General features: G+C 43.9%; 1 protein-coding gene across 5 annotated transcripts in view; it reads left to right on the forward strand.

Moving 5' to 3' along the window:
- Window positions 1-20,423, forward strand: part of dscaml1 (Down syndrome cell adhesion molecule like 1) — a 93,455-nt gene that overhangs the window by 45,529 nt on the left and 27,503 nt on the right. For all 5 annotated transcript variants that reach the window (XM_061073263.1, XM_061073261.1, XM_061073262.1 and 2 more), the window contains exons 4-9: window positions 13,621-13,767; window positions 14,118-14,396; window positions 15,279-15,554; window positions 16,108-16,407; window positions 19,081-19,223; window positions 20,006-20,135. In XM_061073263.1, coding sequence (XP_060929246.1) covers window positions 13,621-13,767; window positions 14,118-14,396; window positions 15,279-15,554; window positions 16,108-16,407; window positions 19,081-19,223; window positions 20,006-20,135 — 1,275 coding nt within the window. The remainder of the gene's footprint in view (window positions 1-13,620; window positions 13,768-14,117; window positions 14,397-15,278; window positions 15,555-16,107; window positions 16,408-19,080; window positions 19,224-20,005; window positions 20,136-20,423) is intronic.

Genomic DNA, 20,423 nt, shown 5'->3' on the forward strand with positions numbered 1-20,423 from the left:
CTTTCCCTCTTTTCCCTCCTCCCTCTCTACTGCTGCCTCCCTCCATCTATTCCTCCCCTACGCTCTGTCGCTCTGATGCATGTCACCCAAGCAAATCAGAGATGCGGAGGAATCTCTCTCTCATTCCTTACTCCTATTTCCCCATCTTCCTTTTCTCTCCACTTCCCTTCTGTTTCCTTCCCTCCCTCTTTCTCTCTGTTTATCGGATTTCCTTATGTACCTTTCCGTCTTCCCCCTTGCGGATCTCATTCTCTCTCATTATGATGATTTGAGGTTCAGCTTCAGCTGCTGGCCCATTAAAACCAAGCAGCAGCAGCAGCAGCAGCAAACCTTGCCTTGCCTAATACTGCAGACAGACAGTTAGGCTGCTTCATAAGATGGCCTCTACTCTGCATACTGCATTATGAACCCAAATGCAAAAAATTGCCCCTATCTACGCTGTTCTTGTTTCCAGATCTAAATTAGTTGGTTTCTTTCATGCAGTAGATACGGGGGCAAACACACGGACACTTCGGATGACCTTGACAAATGCCACCTCTATCCACACTGCCACATCTCAGTGCCAGCGATGGATGAGACCTCCCACTCTTCAGGGAGCGATGATGAGGGCTTTTCAGGGATTGGGCAGTGGTCAGAGTGGGAGGAGGGGGGTTCCGTTGTGGATGTGGTTATAGGAGGGGGGTGGAGTGTACGGGCAGGGGCCGGGAGATTGCCAAGACTCTTTCACGCTGTCCTGCTCTGTTCTACATGGCTGGATCCATATGTATGTGTACCCAGAGAGGTCATCCATTGGTGCGTGTGGACTATCATTAACAGGAGACGTCCCCAGCCATCCCAGAAGTCTGAGTAATGTGAGAAAGCCAATAGCACATATCAGCACAGTACTTGGAGTGTAACCACACTGCTGTGCTTGATCAGAAGCGGAGACATAAAAAACCATGATGCAACATTGTGTTTCACTTTCAAATTATAAAGATCTGTCGCTGTTCAACCTTAAATCAAGTTATAGTGTGAAAAGCCTTTGATTTGTATCCAGTTTAGAGCTCAAGCCTTGATAAGTGGCATTCTTTTTAATAACTGGGAACAGTTATGATTTAATTGTCCAGCCAGAATGGTCATTGGCTGAGTTCATGTGATAATACTTCTGTGGGAGGAGAAAGGACAGTATTTATGTCAAGAGTGTTAGATTTGACAATAGTCTTCCTGCTTGAACTTATTATGTTATTATGTTTCATTAGGATGACAACTTTTCCTTTGTCAGAGAAGTTTGGATGGAAGGACATAGAAAATAATTTCTCTGCTTTGTGTAGATTTGCAATCATCGCCACCGTGTCACAATGTGAGCACAACCCCTTAAAAGTGGATTTTTGCTTGACACAACAAACAATTCAAGCTACACTTAAGGCTGGAATTTTTATGTTTAGTAATAGCGCCTGTGTTAACATGTTCCACCATGTTGCACAATGAACTTCATGCCGAATACAATTTAATTTTTCAATTTTCTTAGTTCATGAAAAAACTGTTGCATAGATGTGTGTTAGATGTACGTTGCCGTGGTAATGTGTCTGTGAAATGTGTTAAGCGGATTGAAAGGACACTTCAGTTTTGATTATTTTAGTGGTTTGTATAATGACAGAAGTGGTATTGACACTGAATTTCAGCTGTATTTAATCACACTTCTGTATATTCTAGCAAAAACCTTAAAATGTATAATACTTCTTTATGTGTTTGTCCTTTTCACTAAATTGCCTTTATTTTTTATGGAGGATTTGTTTCGATTAAGAGAAATTCAAATACTTTGAGCAAAAGTATCTTTATAGATTCATTAATTTAATATGTGGTGGGGTTTTTTCACCCCGTCCATTTTCTGCATGTGTTAATCTTCTTTTTTACCATATTTTCTAGACCTGAATAGATCAAAAATGATTTCACGAGGATTTTACATCCAGACCTTCATCCGGTGCCACGTCGTTCTTTTGTGATCTTTTGTTTTAACATGAATTTGTCACTGCTCCTTCATTGATAAAATGTGTTCTCTCACTTAGAGTCCAGGCAAGTAACAGTACGGCAAGTACCTCAGGTCAAAATTTTGGGGAAGTGTTTGTAAAATGTAAAATTAGCAGAGGGTTAAAGTCAGGCCTCTGTCAATCAGTTGCAGCAGTGATAGTGACAAACTCACAGTATCCTGGAAACCCAGAGTCCCGAGCAGTTCCAGACAGCAGAGGGTTATTATCTACAGCAGGGAATTTGACCCCTGACTCTAAAAGAGTCTCTCTCTCCTTTTCTCACTCCACCTCCTCCTTGAAAGTGGTGAATTGAGAAAGGCCAAAAGCAGTGCCATGGCACATTCCCCTCAACTATCATACACACCCATTCATTTCAACCATAACTTTCACATCTTGCAGTGAAAACCATCTTTAATCCTTCAAATGTGAACTCCACCGATTTTGCACATCAAAGCCTGTTGACAGACATTAGGATAAAACTTTTACGTAGCCTCATGGATCTAGAGGTCGATGCACACAACACTCTGAAGGTGTGTGGTTAGAATTAAGCTCCACAGAACTGTTTGGCCTGATCCTCCTTCCTGCTGGAGGCTACATTAGACACTAAAACAATACGACACCCACAAAACTCTGCGTTTGTCGGATCTGTCTGGAGTCGAACTGTGTTGCTCACAATTTAGGCTCCGGGTTTTAAACAAAGCGACACCTGTTTGGATCCCTTTGTTTTCAAACTCTACTTCCAGAGTCTGACAATTCATAGGAGTGTCATGCTTAATCAGTGAAGTACTCTTTTATAACTTTGATTTATATATCTTTTAGTCTACTTGTTTTCTTGGAAAAGCCAGTGGTAAATGTTCTGCCCAGTGGGCTGAAGTGGCTGTTAACAGTTATTAACTTTATCAGTATCAAAGCAAAGTGAAGGAAACGTGATGTTTATTGAACCATTTGCCCGATTGTTGTAGTGTTGTCCTGTCCTACATGAGCTTATCTACAAGAATCACACATCACCATGGGACGCTGGATCAGCTGACAACACCATAGAGCATGCCTGACTAGCCACCCTGTGTGTGTTTGTGTGTGTGCACGCACATACATGCACTATCAACGGGCACTTTGTGCTTGGCTGCTTGTGTAACTGCCCATACACTGAGTGCGGTATGTTTGTGTGACAAGCACACAAAAGAATTCCCAGAAAAAGGATTGTGAGCGAGGGAAGAGAGAGAAAATCTGGACACGTGAAAGCACCTCAGCTGGACTCCCAATGCTCTCCTCCAGCATCACTGTCCTCATCCTCATCATCCTCCTCTCTGGAATCTTTCTTCCATCTTCAAATCTTTCTCTTTCTTTACCTCTTGGCTCCTCTTCACCTTCTCCCTTTTTTTTTTACTCCACTCCTCGTCTTCTTATGCTCCCTCCCCCTTGATCTGGATGTGACGTTGGGCTAAAGTGGGACAGAGTGTAGGGGGGGCAGTGAGGCAGAAGAGACAGGGAGACAGTCGTGCAGGGAGGGAGGGAGGCAGGGAGAGCTGCTGCTCTGCTGGAGAGCCCCCCTCTCCTCCCTGGCATGTACCTCGGGCACTCCTGGCCCCTCAGGCCTCCCTGCAACGCCTTGGGAACCCGCTTTTAGCATGTCACCATTACTCCAATCCAATCTGCAACATCTGTCTCTGCAGCTCTTTTGCCTCCCATCATCCCCCATTTGGTTCTTCTGCTCTGACTCCTCCTCCTTCTCCTCCTCTTCATCCTCTTATGGGTCTCTGTCGCCAAGATGCCCAGCAACAGCAGTGAGGGTGCATCATCACGGTGGCGCAGGCGGTCGAGGGGAGCCGGAGAAGGAATGCGTAGGAGAAGCGCAGGCCTTCTCCCTCCTTGCCCTCCCTCCCTCCCTCGCTCACTCCTCAGATCCGCCTGCCATGCAAGGTGCACTCATCTGCACGCGGGCCTTGCTCCCCGGTGACCTCCTGCTCCCAGAGATTCAGTGTGTGTCACAGTGCTGCTGCTTACATGCTGTGGCACTGTCGTACTCCCACTGAGGACAACATGGCTTTACAAAGGGCAAGGCATTATTGATTTGTGTGAGAGTTTATCACATGTGTGCCGGCATTCTCCTGGTGTCTCTCCTTCTCATGCACACAGAGGGAGCACTGTGTGTGTGTGCAGATACGTCTGTGTGTGTATGTGTGTGTGGATACTGGATATTTTTGCTTTACACAAGTATGAAATCAACCGCAAACACTAGACAGAGAGTAAAAAGGCCTTTTTTTCAGAAGCTCCATGATCAGTCTTTTCCCTGTTTGCCATGTCTTCCTCTTCATAATGGATGACGATCACACAAACAGAACTGTGCGTGAAATTAAACCGCTTGCACAATGTTGTTTTTGTGTTTTCCACAGAAGAAATAAGGTCACGCTTTGGCAGAGTTCACTGTTTGTGTGTGTACGTGTGTGTGCATGAGTGTTTATAATGCATTAGATGTCCCGTTAGCCTTCTCATGACTGGCGAGCATGTCTGTTTCAATTATCTATGAGACTAAATAATTAAAGACAAAAGCGACACAATGCACCACATGTTGACAAGCCCAGGAGTACAGTATGTGTTTGTCATTGTCGGGGACCAAATGGGAGACATTTTTCCCAGTTGTGTTTCTGACGTATGACATTTTACAGAAACATGCAAGCAATCTGAGGTATTTCTTATTTTTCCTTTTTCTTTCCATCCGGTACTTTCTCAGCCATTTTCTTTTCATCTCTTTACCCAGACATCCATTATTTCTTCCATCTTGCTGTTTGAATATTTATGGCCATTCCAATTAAGGTTACTTAAGTGTGGAAGAGGCCTTCAACTATTACAGGGGGGAAAGATAGAGATCGAGACGGGGGTGAGGGCTGGTGATTAAAAAAAAAAAATGATTATCAGATTTTTCCTTCCTTCTTTTTCTTTTGGACTTGGATGAGTGTATTTTTCCATTTCCTTTATTTGTTTTTCTCCTTCCTTTCTTTTCTCTCTCTGTAGTCTCAAGCATGAGTTGTTTTGAGAGGGTGAGGGGGTGCGTGGGCGTACGGGGTGTCACCTTCTTACAGCGAATACATAAAGAGAAACGAAGAGACAGCAGCAGGGGAGAGACAGAGGTAGGGAACAGAGGAAAAACGGAGGAAATAGATGGATATCGAGAGAGGGGAAAGACAAAGAAAACAGGAGACGTGGTGGTGGTGGGTGACAGCAGCTGGCATTTGACGGTGAAGCATGCCTTTTTAATGAGTGCTTTAGTCCTCTGCATACCTATCTTCAGATCACTGCATCACACCGGACCTGGAAAAACACACAGAACAAGGGAGGGGAGCAGGATGAGAAGGTCAAGGGTTGCGACTCAAAACACCGGGAACACGTGTAGAGAGATAAGAATAAAACAAATGTGTATCAGGGTTTCCTCTTCAATTATTCTGCCTCTGGTATTCGTGTGTGTCCTGCGCTTGTAGCGAGAGAAGAAAAGAGTGAAATTAACACGGCTCGTCTTTATTAACCTGCTTCTGTTATTTTGACTTAACCTCTTCCCAGTCCTGACGCAAGCTTTTGTCTCCGATTGAGTCAAAGAAAGTGGCAGTAATATGCCGTCCTTGTGGCTCTTTGTCTGTCTGGCTTGTTCTCCATAGCACTTAACTATTATGGACTGCTTTGAATGTGAATAGAGAGGAGATGGGAGCAGGCGTCATTCATTTCCAACTAGAGGGAGAGAGAGAGATCGAGCTATTGTAGCTAGGTGTAGATTTCCTTTTGTCAAACACGTGCCAGTTCTTCAGGCCCAGCAGAGGAGAGGAGAATAGGAAAATGATAGCGGCAGAGAAAGGGATGAAGGGAGAGAGGGCGGGTTGGAAGGCGGGAGAGGAACAGAGAAGGAGGAGGGGAGTGTATTGATTTGACACTCAGGGAATCACACAACAGCTCTGTTCATTTTCATTCATCTGCCCTTGTAATGGTGGTGTTAATATGGCAGGTATAGGGGGAGAGGGCAGGAGGGGGATTTAGGAGGATGAGAACATTTTACTAGAATCCAATCTTTATTATCCTTCACCCCTGCCCACCTTTCAGCCCATACACACACAGACCTGCATGTATGCACTGGTGCACATGTATGCACCCACGGACACACAAACACAAACACACACACACACATGCCCCTAGATCCGATTTTAGGTGCAGGGTGTTATTTACATGTTGGGCCTGAATGGACTCACAGTTGTACAAGTCATGTTTTATTGTGCGTGTGTGTGTGTGTGTGTGTGATTGCTTTCATACAGTATTAGCAGCTCAAATGAAATAGGCTTTAGTAGGCCTTCCCAGTGCCTCCTTGAAATCAGCTATAATGGGCCCTTGGTAATTATCAAATAAATTAGCCAAGGGAAGGGGAGGAGGAGGAGAACGAGGAGGGAGCAAGGGATGAGGACTGAAAACCATCTTCTTTACCTGTTCACTATTTGAAATTAATCGTCATTTAACGCTTTGCTCATCAGCTGAGGCAGAGTTGATGTATTTAGGATGAGCATGGCTGCATGGCTGTAAACAAACTATTGATTATCCATCCTCATCCCCTCATGCTGAGCCAATCCTGCTTGGGAGAGACATAGAAAGATCAAAATAGTTTCAAACTGTTCCAGTAGATAGTAACCTCTGGCAAGTAGGATATGTTTTTATCTGCATTTGTTTTTTTTGTTAGCGAGATAACTAAAAAAAATATTTTTGTGGAGGGGTGTGTCATGACCCAAGGAATAACCCATTAAATTAATAGGTGAATCTGTCCACACCACATTTACCAACTACATCCACCATGTTTACCAGGGTTGGATTCTCTTTTAGTGTTTGTCTCTGTTGGGGAGTTGAGTGACTGCTGGTAGGCTGAGCTGTAGCACTGGGCCATATGCCACATTACTATTTTATTACCCTGGCACAGTATCCATTGGAGCTAACGTTACCCTCAAACCAACACACACACGCACGCAGTTTCATTTTGCCACCAGTGGGGACACGTATGTTGAGCTGTCCGAGGTGCTGCCTTTGCCAGTGTTCCTGAATAGGTTGTAACGGAGCTGTCCGTGGTGCTGAACTGCTGTGTACCCTCAGCATTTCTCCTTACTGCATCACTTCCTGTGAAATGATCTGTGTAATTTATGCACACAGAATTCACAATAAAATATTTTCTGTATTCCAGACTCTGCTTTTGTCTGCATTAATAATGTGATAAATAAAGGGTGCCATGCATAGACGATTTCTCGGTTGTTGACACAAACTGCCAGTACAAATATTATTTGTACTGGACCACAGCTTGCTTCATTTGTCCATTACAAACAAGTGAAACAATAAAAAGCCTTGCCCTTTCATGCTGTTACACCCCTATGCTGCCAGATTTAAAACATTTAGTTGCATGGGGTTTGTTGCATGTTGCAAATTAATAAAATAATTCTAGTGAGTCAAATCTACATCCCTAAGTTTCATTGGCCCTTGGGACTACAGGGGTTTAATGGTGGTTTAATAATGTTAAACCTGTGGGAAATTAATGAGGATTTTTGTTTCACTTTTGTCACTGCAGTGTTGACGGTGCTTTCATTTCCACTGCAGAATGTGGGATAACTGAAGTATGTGACAGATCTTAATCCGTAGAATTTACATTGTAATGATATAAGGGAGGAAGGAGAAAAGAACGACAAAGTGGAGAAAGGCAGAAATGTTAAGTTGAATCGGAATAAAAAATAAAGGAAGTGTAGGTGTATGCTACTGTCTGCACATTGCTGTGACATCACATGGCTCTGCACCAACACACACACACACAAATACACAAACACTCAAGTTGTTGAGTGCACACTGCAAAAGTAGATTGTGAGACAGTGGGAGTAAGAATGTGTAGATTGCGAGTGTGTGCGTGCATACATTTGTGAGAAATCCATTTGGGCGCTGTCTGGTTTGTATTTTGCTGAGCCCTTGGTCCATTTAGCCTTAAAATGTGAAAGGCAAACATTGACAATAATGGTCATGACAGTAGTCAGCATCTGTTTTTGTTAAACTGGCGAGTGAAAAATAAAGTGACATTATGCACAGAGAGATGTGTTGAGCTCCTCCGTGGCCTGTCGCCCAGGCCTGTGTAGCAATTACACATCCATTCAGCAGTTTCTCTCCTCTGATCTCCATCGCCATCATTTAAATGGCTGATTCTGTTTTTTACCTCTAATGAAGGGTACTCTGCAGCACGCACCAAAGCGTACGCACGTGAACGCGTAGCACACATGAAACGCACACTCGCGCGTGCCGCCGCGTGTGCCACCGCAGCGCCCCCTACCCAGCTGCTGTCACGTGAGTGCACGGGCCCTAGCAACAGCGAGCGAGAGAGCGAACGAAAAAAGAGAGATCTTGGCTAGAGCAGGGAAGAGGGGAAAGAGAGGGAGAGAGAGAAAGAGGGAGGGGGGGGGAGCTGTAGAGCATTAATAAGTGATGAGTCCAACAGTGTGAATTGCTGTTAGTTAGCATTGCTGCAGCGCCGCCTTCATTTGCATGGCAGCACCAAGAACAAACCCCCTTACCTACGCCATTTCCTCTCTCGCTCTGTTCCTCTCCGATTCGCTACTTTCCTCGCTTTCACTCTGCGTTTTATCTATTTCTGTCTCTTTCCTTTTTCTTCGCGGCCTCGCAAGCATCTCAAAATATGTATATCTTTTATTAGTTACTCTCTTTTGTCTTTCTTCCCCGTCTGATCTGTTCATCTTCTCCTCCCATGCAGCCTCCCCAGTGGCCCCAGCATTTCTACATTAACTTTATCATTTTTTTTTCTTTCCTCTTAATGATCTCTGGTGTTACTGATCATTTTTTGGAAAATGGCATCTGCTGCCTCAATTTTTTCCTCCTCCTCTTCCTCCTTCTCCATCTCTTCTCCCCTTCCCCTCCGTCGCTCCCACCTTTTTTCAAAGAAGAGGGGTGTCCTCTCTCTGGAGGAACTTTGGGGAAGACAAGTGATGCTCCAGGGCTCCCTAATCCTTTTTTCATTGTGGCTCCTCCACCTCCCCTCACCCCCTTCCTGTCTCTCTGTCTCGTTATTTGCATGTATGTGTCTGTCTGTGGGATTTTTGGCACACACACACACACACACACACACACACACACACACACACACACACACACACACACACACACACACACACACACACGCACACACACACACACACAGATCCAGCAGCAGCTTCACTCTGCACTTGGCTTGACTTCCTGCCTTAGGCTGATCAGCTGAACTGATTCCATTACTTACAGACCCCCCTGTATGAGACGGAAGAGGAGCACAGACATAGGAGGAGAAAAGACGGATATAGAAAGAGGTAGAGGGCAGAGAGGAGACTGGAGGAAGAGAGATCGGGATGGGGAGTAGATGTCACACTCAGAAAAAAAGGAGCAAAAGAAAAGATATTGGAAAGGGTCGGGAAATAAGGAGGAAGTGAAGCGATTGTGCGCCTCCCTGGGGTTTGGGATAGACCTCAAAAATTCTTGTCCTGCCTCCCACAGCCAAAAAGAAAAAAAAAATCAAGACACAGAAGCACATACATACACACACTCAACAACAACAACAAACTCCTGGAGGCGTAGGCAGACTAGACGAGAATTGATCTCCTCTCCCACAAGGAGAGGCTTGCAAGGGGAGAAAGAGAGAGGGAGAGAAAGGGAGATGGAGAAAGACGTAGAGGAATTGTTTTTACACATGTGTGGCTCTCAGGCCTGCAGGGCCCTCATCCCTCTCACTCCCTCCTCTGTCACTCCCAACGGCATGTTTCTCTTTATCTCCCTATCTCTCCCTCCATCAATCTCCATCTGCCGTCCTCCTCCCTGTGGGGTCAGCCCCGTCCTCTCCTCCACTGCCTTCCTCTCTATCGCTGCCTGCTCCCTCTCTGCTGTTTTAGGTGTGTCACATCTCCACCGACAGCAGGAGACCAGGTACTGACTGGAAATTAAATATCAAGTAGAAAGAGCATCAGTGAGGCAAAAGGAGGGGAGGTGAAGGGTTGTAGGATGTTGAAGTCAGGTCAGTGAAGGGAAGAAAGAATGGATGGATTTTATTAATTAATATTTATATATATATATACATATATTTCGATGTATATTGTATTGTTTTGAATATTAATTGATTAAACTATTATCAGAACAAACATGAAAAAAACAATTTAATAAGAGTTTCCAGACTTTCCATAGGTTTGTATTTTAGCCACATATTGTATCGGATATGCCATATATTGTTATTTTAGGCTTCCAAGTTTGGCATTTGCAAGGTCCTTTCATGTTTAGATCAGCTTTTATATAAAACAGAGACTATTAAATAGGGCTGGGCAATATGGCCAAAAGTTATAACAAGATAAAAATTTTCATATCAGTCAATATTCATAATTATCATGTTAAATCTCATGTTATTATTTGTTTAAGTTTGAAGACAGATTTCTCCCTGGCTGTGGTTTTAAACTCTTCTTTATGAGCAGAGAATCACAAACAGTTTACAAATCTGAAGTAGATCAATGATGTTATTCCTCCTCACTGTGCTGACACAAAGTATAAGCAATATATTTATATATTTGTACTTTTTATTAAATTGCTATTGATGAAAATTATTTAAAAGAACTGAAAACTGAGGCTGTGATAGACGTGATACAGTTTATCTCTGAAATTTTATGGACGAAGCAATAATTGATTATTCAAAACAGTTCATGTGCAGGTTAATAACGATGGAAACATCTGCTGTCGCCTTCTGAACAAGAGAGAGAGAGATAGGTTGGGTGGATTGATGAAGTACAATCGTTTACAACCAGCTTTGCAACCGCCACTCTCTTTCCCTCCATTCTTAACCATCCCTGAATTTCTTACTCTACCCTCCACCACCCTTCTCTGCCCCCCCTCCGGTCTGTCTTTCTCTCTCCAGGCATGTTGTGACAGGGCATAGCAGTGTGTTATACAGGGTTCTACTCGCCAAGTGCATATTATCCTGTAAGGCTTAATACCCAGGTTGGAACAAAAGGGCAGGCTCGGAAATTACAGCTTGTGTCGCTTAGCACTCAGCACAACAGTCTGACTCCCATGAAAACACACGTGTGTGTGTGTGTGTGTGTGTGTGTGTGTGTGTGTGTGTGTGTGTGTGTGTGTGTGTGTGTGTGAACTTTCGCAGATGCACGGGCTGAAATTCACATCTGTGGATATCTATATTCAGAAATCTGAAAACCCAATCACACACTCATTCACACATACAGTACATACAGATAATGCTTCTCTTCTTAAATGGTACACGTGGCCTCAAATACAATGCAGAGGCTCTCTCGAAAAATATCAGCCGCAGGCACAGATCTCAAACAAAATGCTAAAACTCTGAAATCTGAAAAGTCAGGTAATCAATCAAGTCAAATAGAGCTAGGGGTGTACACCATAATAGTGAATAGGTTTTTAATTAGGTGCAGCAAAAAGCTTTTGACACAAGCGTGTTTCACGAATGTTAGGGTTAGGAAATAATGATGGTCTTTTCACTCTTTTTAATGGATGAATTGATTTATCTATAAAACAAGCGATTCATTGAGAAAAGCAGGGCAAAGAATGACAAATCAAAAGCTTTTATTGTGGAGTCATGCACATTTTCTTTAGGTTGGCGAAAACCTGTTCACTGACAGAAGAAGTAAAGCCATCACTTCACCTCTCCGTCTTGTTAGAGTGTGTTTGTGTGTGTGTGTTGGAGTGTGTGTGTGAGTGTGTGTTTGGGTGGCAAGGGGCCAGCCCAGTCCCTCTCTGTTTTAATAAATCTCCCTCGGATGGAGCTGTGCAGCCATAAAATGCATCGATTGTCGTTGCTCACATTGTGGCAGGAGACACACACACACATACGCTTGGTTATTCATACTTACATAAACATTCCTATATATACATGTTTATTGATCCCACACACACAGAGAATCGTGTATTGACATTTGACATGCCTACATACGGAGGGACACGCTTATATTGAGCAATGAACATACATTTGCCAATCAAAGAACTGAGGAAATAAAATGAATTAATAAATGATTTTTAAGAAGAACATGAAAAATCTAAAAGCTGGTAATGCTGTGACTAGTGGCTGACCTATTGCTCAAAGGTGTGCAGTGTGTGTGTGTGGGGCGGGGGGGGAGTTCAACTATTCAATGCACCTGCGTTTTATTCAAGCTCTCTGTTGTCAACACTGCAGAAAGACATTGAAACATCATGTAGCAAACAACTGCCAGAATGTTCTCTCACACACACCTACACAAACACATGCACACACACGCGCGCACACACACACACACACACACACACCCTGCAATAGCATCCGCATAAGCAGACAATCTGCAATCTCCTACAAACTCTGTAGGGCACTCTGTCTGAAATAACCCTTTGGGGGAACAGAATACAAAAAGACTCAGAGAGGCGGAAAGAATCAAACACAGAAATACACTCTCCTCCTCTCTTTTTCTTCCACCCCCCCCACCACCACACACTTTCTCTCACACTCACACACACACACACACTCACACAAACATGCTCTCGCTATTGACATGTAGATAAATCAGAGGCAGACCAAACAGTCACTGATGTGAAATGAAAATGACACTAATCTGCTGTTACCATAACACACACAGACACATCAATTATTAACACCTACAATAACTCTCTTCTCCTCTTTCTCCCTTTCTCCTCATTGTGTATATCTCAGTAGATGGATGGGACAGAGTGTGTTAAAAGCTCCCTTGTGTTCACCTAAGTGCTGCGGTCAGGCCATTCAAAGACATGTAAATTGCAGCCCGCCATTTTTTTCTTTCTTCAGTAGTTTTCTCTTGAAAGTTTGGTGAAGAGGGTCTTGTGACGGACGTCCTTGTGTCCACTATAGTTTAAAATCAGCACATGGGTATATTTTACTTCCCTTTTAACAGCAATTTGTCTTTGGTGAATTATTTTTTTACCAATCACAAACATAAAGAAATTAAAATAATAATTTCAGAGAATATTGATGAGCTCAGGATAAATGTATCTATTAACATTTTGAATAGTGAATATAGTTAGAAATATGTACTAGTCGTGTATATTTGTGTTATTGTAAAGAATCATTAAATGCTTTTTGTAATTTTTAATTGTATTTTTACTTGGATTCTTATGAAGGCATTGTATTGGATGAACTTAGCATTGTATTTACCTGGTGCTTTGTTTTGAGGGAGAACATTTCAACGGCCAATCTCCCTAAAAGTTTGAATTACATAAGCAGATGTTGGTGTATGGTTTGTTTACTTCTTGTTTTACTTTTGAAATAAAAACACAAATCGTCTTCTAATCGATGACACAGTTTAACTTGTGCACAAATAAAGACACAGAGTGAGTGAACTGATTTAGTAACAGTAGTGACACAACAAAATCCACTGGGATCAAATTCAACCATAACCCATAAGTCAGTTGTGATTTCCTGGAATCCTGCCCAATGCAAAAACATTTGCGTGAACACAAAACCGAATATGCTAATGCTTTGGCACATTTGTCATCCAAATATGGTGACTAACATTTTCTTCTCTCCTCTGCTTCCTGCTTCCTCTCTACTGTCCCTTCCCAGGCAACCGTTTCTTCCTGACCTCATTTGGCGCTATGTATATCTCAGAGGTGCAGAAGGAAGATGCTCTGTCCACCTACCGCTGCATCACAAAGCACAAGTACAGTGGAGAGACTCGCCAGAGCAATGGAGCCAGGCTCTCTGTTATGGGTACGTAGCAAGTTTACCACTTCTGCTCATGATAACTGGCACATGCAACTAAATGCAAATCAGAATATGAGTTTTTGTTGCTTGTCTTTGCCAATTATGTTTCTCAATAGACGAGCAAGACAAAAGTTGTATGTTTAATTCCTGAAAGAATTGTGCACAATTTTGGGAAATACCATTATTTGCTTTGTTGCTGGTAGTTCTTGAGTCAGTACTGTAAATACGAATGTTTCAAGAAAGACTGTTGGCTTACAAATTAAGGAAACAAGATATAATTTGGTAGCTCTTAAGATGTCCCAGAAGAAATCCGTTAAAGAAAAAAAAATCATATCTTTGATGTGTTTGACGTGTAGACCCTACGGAGTCCACCCCGTCAGTGCTGGACACTTTCCAGTCCGGTGAGGTGCAGGTGGGAAACATTGTGGAACTGCCCTGCGTCGCCTCGGGATACCCCAACCCCACCATCCGATGGCTCAAGGATGGTCGGCCGCTGCCCGCTGACTCCCGCTGGACTCGGCGCATCACGGGCCTCACCATCTCAGACCTGAGGCTGGAGGACAGTGGCAACTACATCTGTGAGGTCACCAACAGCTTTGGCTCCAAAGAGGTGACGGGTCATCTCAATGTCATAGGTGGGTAAAGCACAGAAGACAGTACAACACAGCAATAAAGCCTCACTGATCATTTTAGTCCTGAATGTGATGTCAGGTCACAGACAGGCATGAAACGAGACAACATTTAAATTATCTCTGCTTTGCCCGTACACGCCCACGCACCCCACCGTGGTATATGCCTAGCGTGAGCCTGATCTCCACAGACGGCTTGTTCCCCTGCTGTGTTCTCATACCCCACTGAGGCGTCGCTGCAGTGACAGAGCAGAACAGTGGTCGTGCAGGGGCCTGTCGCTGTGTGTGCCGGGGATGTGAGGGAGGGAGGAAAACAGTGTTTTATAATATTGTGTTTATATGGATGGAGGAGATGTATGCAGAAAAAGAGAAGATGGTAAACTTGTGGAAGTGCATTGGGGACGGGAAACGTGTAAGGGTGGGTGGAGGAGAGGAGGGGGAATTTAAAGGGTAGTGTGGAAAAAGCAGATTCACCCTTAGTGGACGCTGGGCAGACTGGGCACAGGGAGCATCCCTGCACAAGACGTAAACCTCCTGTGACAGGGCATGCAAGGTGGGAGACACTAAGGTCCACACACACACAGCACATGCATGCATTGCCTGTGAAAAAAGTCTTGCACACGCACTGTCACTCACACACACATGCATACACACATTCAGCGGCCTACAGCACTCAACACCAGCTGCTTTATTGCTCACTGACATTTTCTCCCCTTTCCGTTCTTCGGTTTTCCTCGCTGCTGATCTCTCTCTTGCGCGCGCACACAGACACACACACACACACACACACACACACACACACACACACACACTCCCACAAAAGCAATGCTAGCAAACAGCAAATTCACGATCTTACCCCTCCAAAATAACTTTTTTCCCTCTCTCCAGAGCCACTGAGGGTCACCTTGTCCCCCAAGAATCTGAAGACAGGGATCAGCAGCACAGTCATCCTCTCCTGCGCCGTCCAGGGTTCCCCCCACTTCATTGTGTCCTGGTACCGGAACACAGAACCCGTCATACCCGATCAGCACTTTTCCATCCAGGGAGCTCACAATGAGACATTGTTCATTTCCGCTGCACAAAAGAGACACTCGGGAGCTTACCAGTGCTTTGCTACACGCAAAACTCAGACTGCCCAGGACTTCTCCATCATCCTGCTGGAAGGTGAGCACAGGAAGGGATCACCATGCTGGAGTACAGTCATGATAAAAACTGTCCTGGGATGTTATTCTACTGTCAGGGTTAAGAGTAGAAGGGATCGAGAGTTGTCTTTACTCTAAAGGAGACAACATGTTTAAATATTTCACCAAATATGCTGGAAAGTAATAATCTAATACCCCTACTTCATATTTGCATGTATATTGCAAAGAAAATGTTAACAAGGTCAACTTTATTTAATTGACATACAACTGAAACATTGACCACTGCTTTGCATTTCCATGTTCCATCTAGTTTCATGTCTGTACTTATGCAAAATTATTCAAAGCAGATCAATGAAATGAAACCAAAGTGTCAAAGCTTCTTCAAATTGGAGATTTGCTATATTGTGTTACTCTTCATGCAACTTTGGTCTTTTACTGAGGGGAAGTGTGACTCTATATTGATTTAGTCTTTTGTCAAATAAGGTCCATCTTCTCATTTTAATCCATCTTCCAATCGTGATGCTGATTTAAGTCCAAACGCACTAAAAGCACCTCTTTTCTTGCTTGCTTCTCAGATGGCACACCCCGTATTGTCGCCTCCTTCAGTGAGAGGGTGGTGGTCCCGGGTGAACCCTTCTCCTTGATGTGCGCCGCCAAGGGAGCTCCTCCTCCGACCATCACCTGGACCCTGGACGACGAGCCCGTGGCCCGAGACCTGTCCCGCGTCAGGGCCAGCCAGTACACGCTCTCCGACGGCAGCACGGTCAGCCACGTCAACGTCAGCAGCCCGCAGATTCGCGATGGAGGAGTGTATCGGTGCGCCGCACGAAACTCGGCCGGTAGCGCCGAGTACCAAGCGCGCATAAACGTAAGAGGTGCCTGTCTACTTTTCAATATCAGTCATTCAGAGGCTTCTCAAAGCCTGACCCCTCCCCCTTTCCTGACCCATCTCCTATCCTGTACCTTTCTATATCTCTACCTCTCTCATATTTATATCTTTACTTTTATTTGTTTGAGTTTTTCTGTTTGGTCTCCGTCTTTACACGTACAGTTTATCTGCAGCAGTGGGTGTTTTGGTTTCTCCGGCAGCCTCTACCTGTCATCTGTCTCTTTCTTTCTTGAAGTCTCCTCAGGGTTACTTCTCTGTTTTCTGACTCACTGTAGCTCCGTACATGTGCTTGTGTCAATGCACACATACACATGAACACATAAAAAACATGCACCTATTTATCCACCTACTGTATCTACCTGTATTCATCCCCACAAGGAAACACACATAGTTTGCAGGCAGAGAAAATGTTAAAATAAAGAAGCTATAGTTCAACACATATGGAGAAAGGTTGTCGAAATGACACAAAGGGAGATTAGTCGATGTGGGACAAATGAAAGGAGAAACTTTAGAGGCCACAAAAACAGATGGCCGGAGACAAGAGAGAGAATAGATGAAATGAGAGAAGAGGAATGTAAAAGAGAGGAGTGGAGGAGTGCCAGTGTCTGCTGGGGGAGTGGGGGGGGAACTCTGGTGACAGGACTGGTGATGTCACTGTGGACAAAGATGAGGAGTGACACCGATGGACAGGGCTGTATCGCTGTCTCTCTCTCTCTCTCCCTCTCCTCTTAGTTCTCTGTGCTGTGGTGAGATGTGCGGTTGTGACATGCGAGTCTGCTCTGAGCAGACATGCCCGACTGATCATTGGAGTGAGAATGAGCCCCATTGCCAGAGATCTTCAGTTTAACATGCAACACAAACTGACACAAATACAGTCAATGAGCACACACACTTGGCCACACATGAAAAAGCAGCAGCACACACACAACTGTGCTCATCCACTCACTGAAATGTGATGCGCTCAACTTATCCCATTCAGTGAGCGGCCAGCAGCGAAGACGCTGAGCCACACACAGGTAGTGGAACAGACAGTCACAAGTCTGCCGGAGCTGTGTTTGTGCGAGAGTGCGTGAACGTGTGTGTCTGGCGCTGGGCGGGCGCTTGTGTTGGCGTCTGTGCGACGGCGCCACTGAATAATACATCTTTGACTCGTCAGAGCTGCAACTTCAAAGCTCAGCACGCGCCGGGAAAGGGAGGAGAGAGAAAGAGGCTGAGAGAGTTGGGGGTAGGAGGGCTGGAAAGGAGAGACAAAAACAGAGATATACAAGACGAGCAGTGGTGAGAAGGTCAGAGCAGAAGGGACGGACGATTGAGTGATAGCTCCTGGTGTCTTCCAATAATGCTAAACACATTTTGTGTCTGTGTGTCTGTCGGCCTGCCTCGCTGCCCACGGCCTTCAGGCTCTGCTCGGTCGCCCATGATACACCAACACACTGAGGCAGTTACGGTTTGTTTTTACTGTATTTTATCTATACTGTATCTCATAGAATGACCTTAATAGAGTTCACAGCATCACTGTTTTATAGAGCGCACGCAAACAAAGAAAAACAATGCATTAGTTACACTACGCAACCATGTAAAATGCATAATGTTTGCTCAGTGCCCCACGGTGAATAGAAGCTGCATTGCACACATATGGACACACACAGTTTCATGATTGCGTTGTTAAAGTCGATGGGTTCTGCACCGGAGGATCCTGCATGTCCTGCAGCACCCAACGCAAATGTGGCAGGTGCAGGATACATTGACCATAAAACGGACGGGAAGCGGTTGGTTGGCATGAATACAAATTCGCATATGGAATTATGTCATGCATGGGCTTAGCCATGCGTGCAAACGTCCAACTGTCCAGTCAACTGAAAGCCTTTAGAGGAATGCAGAGAATTATGTTAGGTGTCGGTTTCTCATCTGCTTCACACTCACTTTCCCTCTGACTGTTTTTTTTTTCTCTTTTTGGTTTACTCATGCTCTGGGTCACATTAAAGGTCCGTTTAAATGCCAGTAGCTTTAAATAAAGTTCACTAATCCAATCTGACCTGTAAACAATGGCACTAATGTGTTTCCGCATCTAGTTATGACTCTGTTATCAGAAGGAACAACATGAACCACCTGTAGAGAAACAGAGACATGATCTACAGCATTTACATCCACTTCTCTTTCCTTTTAACCTTTTAAAGGCATTTGGTGAGGCTTATTATTAGCTCACGTCTTTTAATGATGATAATAACTTTATTCATTTAGCATATTTCAAAACACTGTGCGTGTTGCAAAATAAAGGACAAAGCAAAACAATACTATTCTGAGGTAGCTTCACAAACTGCTGTGTAACTGTATTTCTCAAGACCGACATGTGTCTGGAATAGAATGACAGAATACAGAATTAAAGCTGCTTTTTAATATTAAAGGCAGACATTTTAAACTTTCTCTCTCCCTCTACACCTACATGCTTTTTCTTCCTCTTCTTCCCCTTCCCTCCTTCCCAACTCCCTTCCCTTATATTCCTAAAATTCCACGACCTGCTCCTGACACCAACAACTAATGATCTTCTTTTTTTCCTTTCCTCTACCTGTGGTCAACCCATCTCTTCATCCCTCCATCCGTCTGCCTATGTCTCTCTCTCTCTCTCTCTCTGTCTCTCTCCCTCCCTCGCTCCCATCAGGTCCCCCAAGGATACGGCCCATGAAGAACATCACGGCAGTTGCAGGAAGAAACTCTTTTATAAATTGCCGGGTGATTGGGTATCCTTACTACTCAATCAACTGGTACAAGGAGGGACTTCTGCTGCCTGATAACCATCGACAGGTGGGTTTCTACACTTCTGTTCAAAGACAATATGCACTGACTTTTTTTTTCCTTTCCTGTATATAGAGGGTTGTTTAAAGACCCATAGTTCTGACCTTATAGGGCACCCGCCAGCTCACTTGGGGGCGTCCTGCATACGAAGGCTGCAGGGTTCAGCTTTTTGTTGCATATTTTTTTTCATTTCTATCCGGTACATAAAGGCAAAAGGCCCAAGAAATAGGCTGTTTCACAACTTAATATATATACAAATATACAAAATATACATCAAAAAACATTATTACCATAGAATTAATTATTGTTTAGTGTTAGCCAGTGTCCTAAAACACCTGTGACGTGATTTTTGAACGATGGCACGGCCATTGTTTTGTATCACTTATTGCTTCTTACAGAGTGATGCGAAAAACCTATACTTTTGTATTCCATGAAACATTTAACATGTAGTTAACATAGTTTTACATAACATTATGCAATAACACATATATGCTCTCATAGTTATACAAACCAATGCTCAAGCAAGCACATAAAGAGTTTTGCTGCCAGACACACAATGGTAATGGCCTCTGACTTCTATCGTCCCTGTGAGTCACTTTTATTGCATTGTATATTATACATTACAATATTTCATGTTTCGCTATGAAGGCACAAGGCAAATCAAGGGAGCTTCTTTTTGTATCAGTGTTTTAATATAAGGATCCGCTCAGTTAACATTCACAGCCATGTCAATTATCAAGAAGAGGAAACGTGTAGCATTTCTCAATCTAACAATGCTGATGTCTGTTCAGGTGGTGTACGAGAACGGGACCCTGAAGCTCAGCGATGTTCAGAAGGGGATGGACGAGGGGGCCTACGTCTGCAGTGTGCTCATCCAGCCGCAGCTGTTCATCACGCAGACCGTCTATATCACTGTCAAAGGTCAGTTTCAGAGTTTCTCATATTTTTACTCGTTGTTTTACCTCCACAAAAAGTCACGTAAATGGCCCAACACAAGACAGTACAAAAACGTGTGTAAATTGGTGTATAATATTGCAATAATCTTAATCCACTGTGTATGAAATAATGTAGAATTCAAATTTTTATGAAATGTTTCACTGTTTCATAAAAGGCAGTGGAAACAAAGTCATTGTTAAAGGGGATGCAGAGTGAGCACGACTGCTTTGGAGCAGGAGGATGTTATTGTAACAGAGGGAGAGGAAAGAAGAA

This window comes from Limanda limanda, chromosome 6 (genome assembly GCF_963576545.1).
Source record: "Limanda limanda chromosome 6, fLimLim1.1, whole genome shotgun sequence".
In the NCBI taxonomy this organism is placed as follows: Eukaryota; Metazoa; Chordata; class Actinopteri; order Pleuronectiformes; family Pleuronectidae; genus Limanda; species Limanda limanda.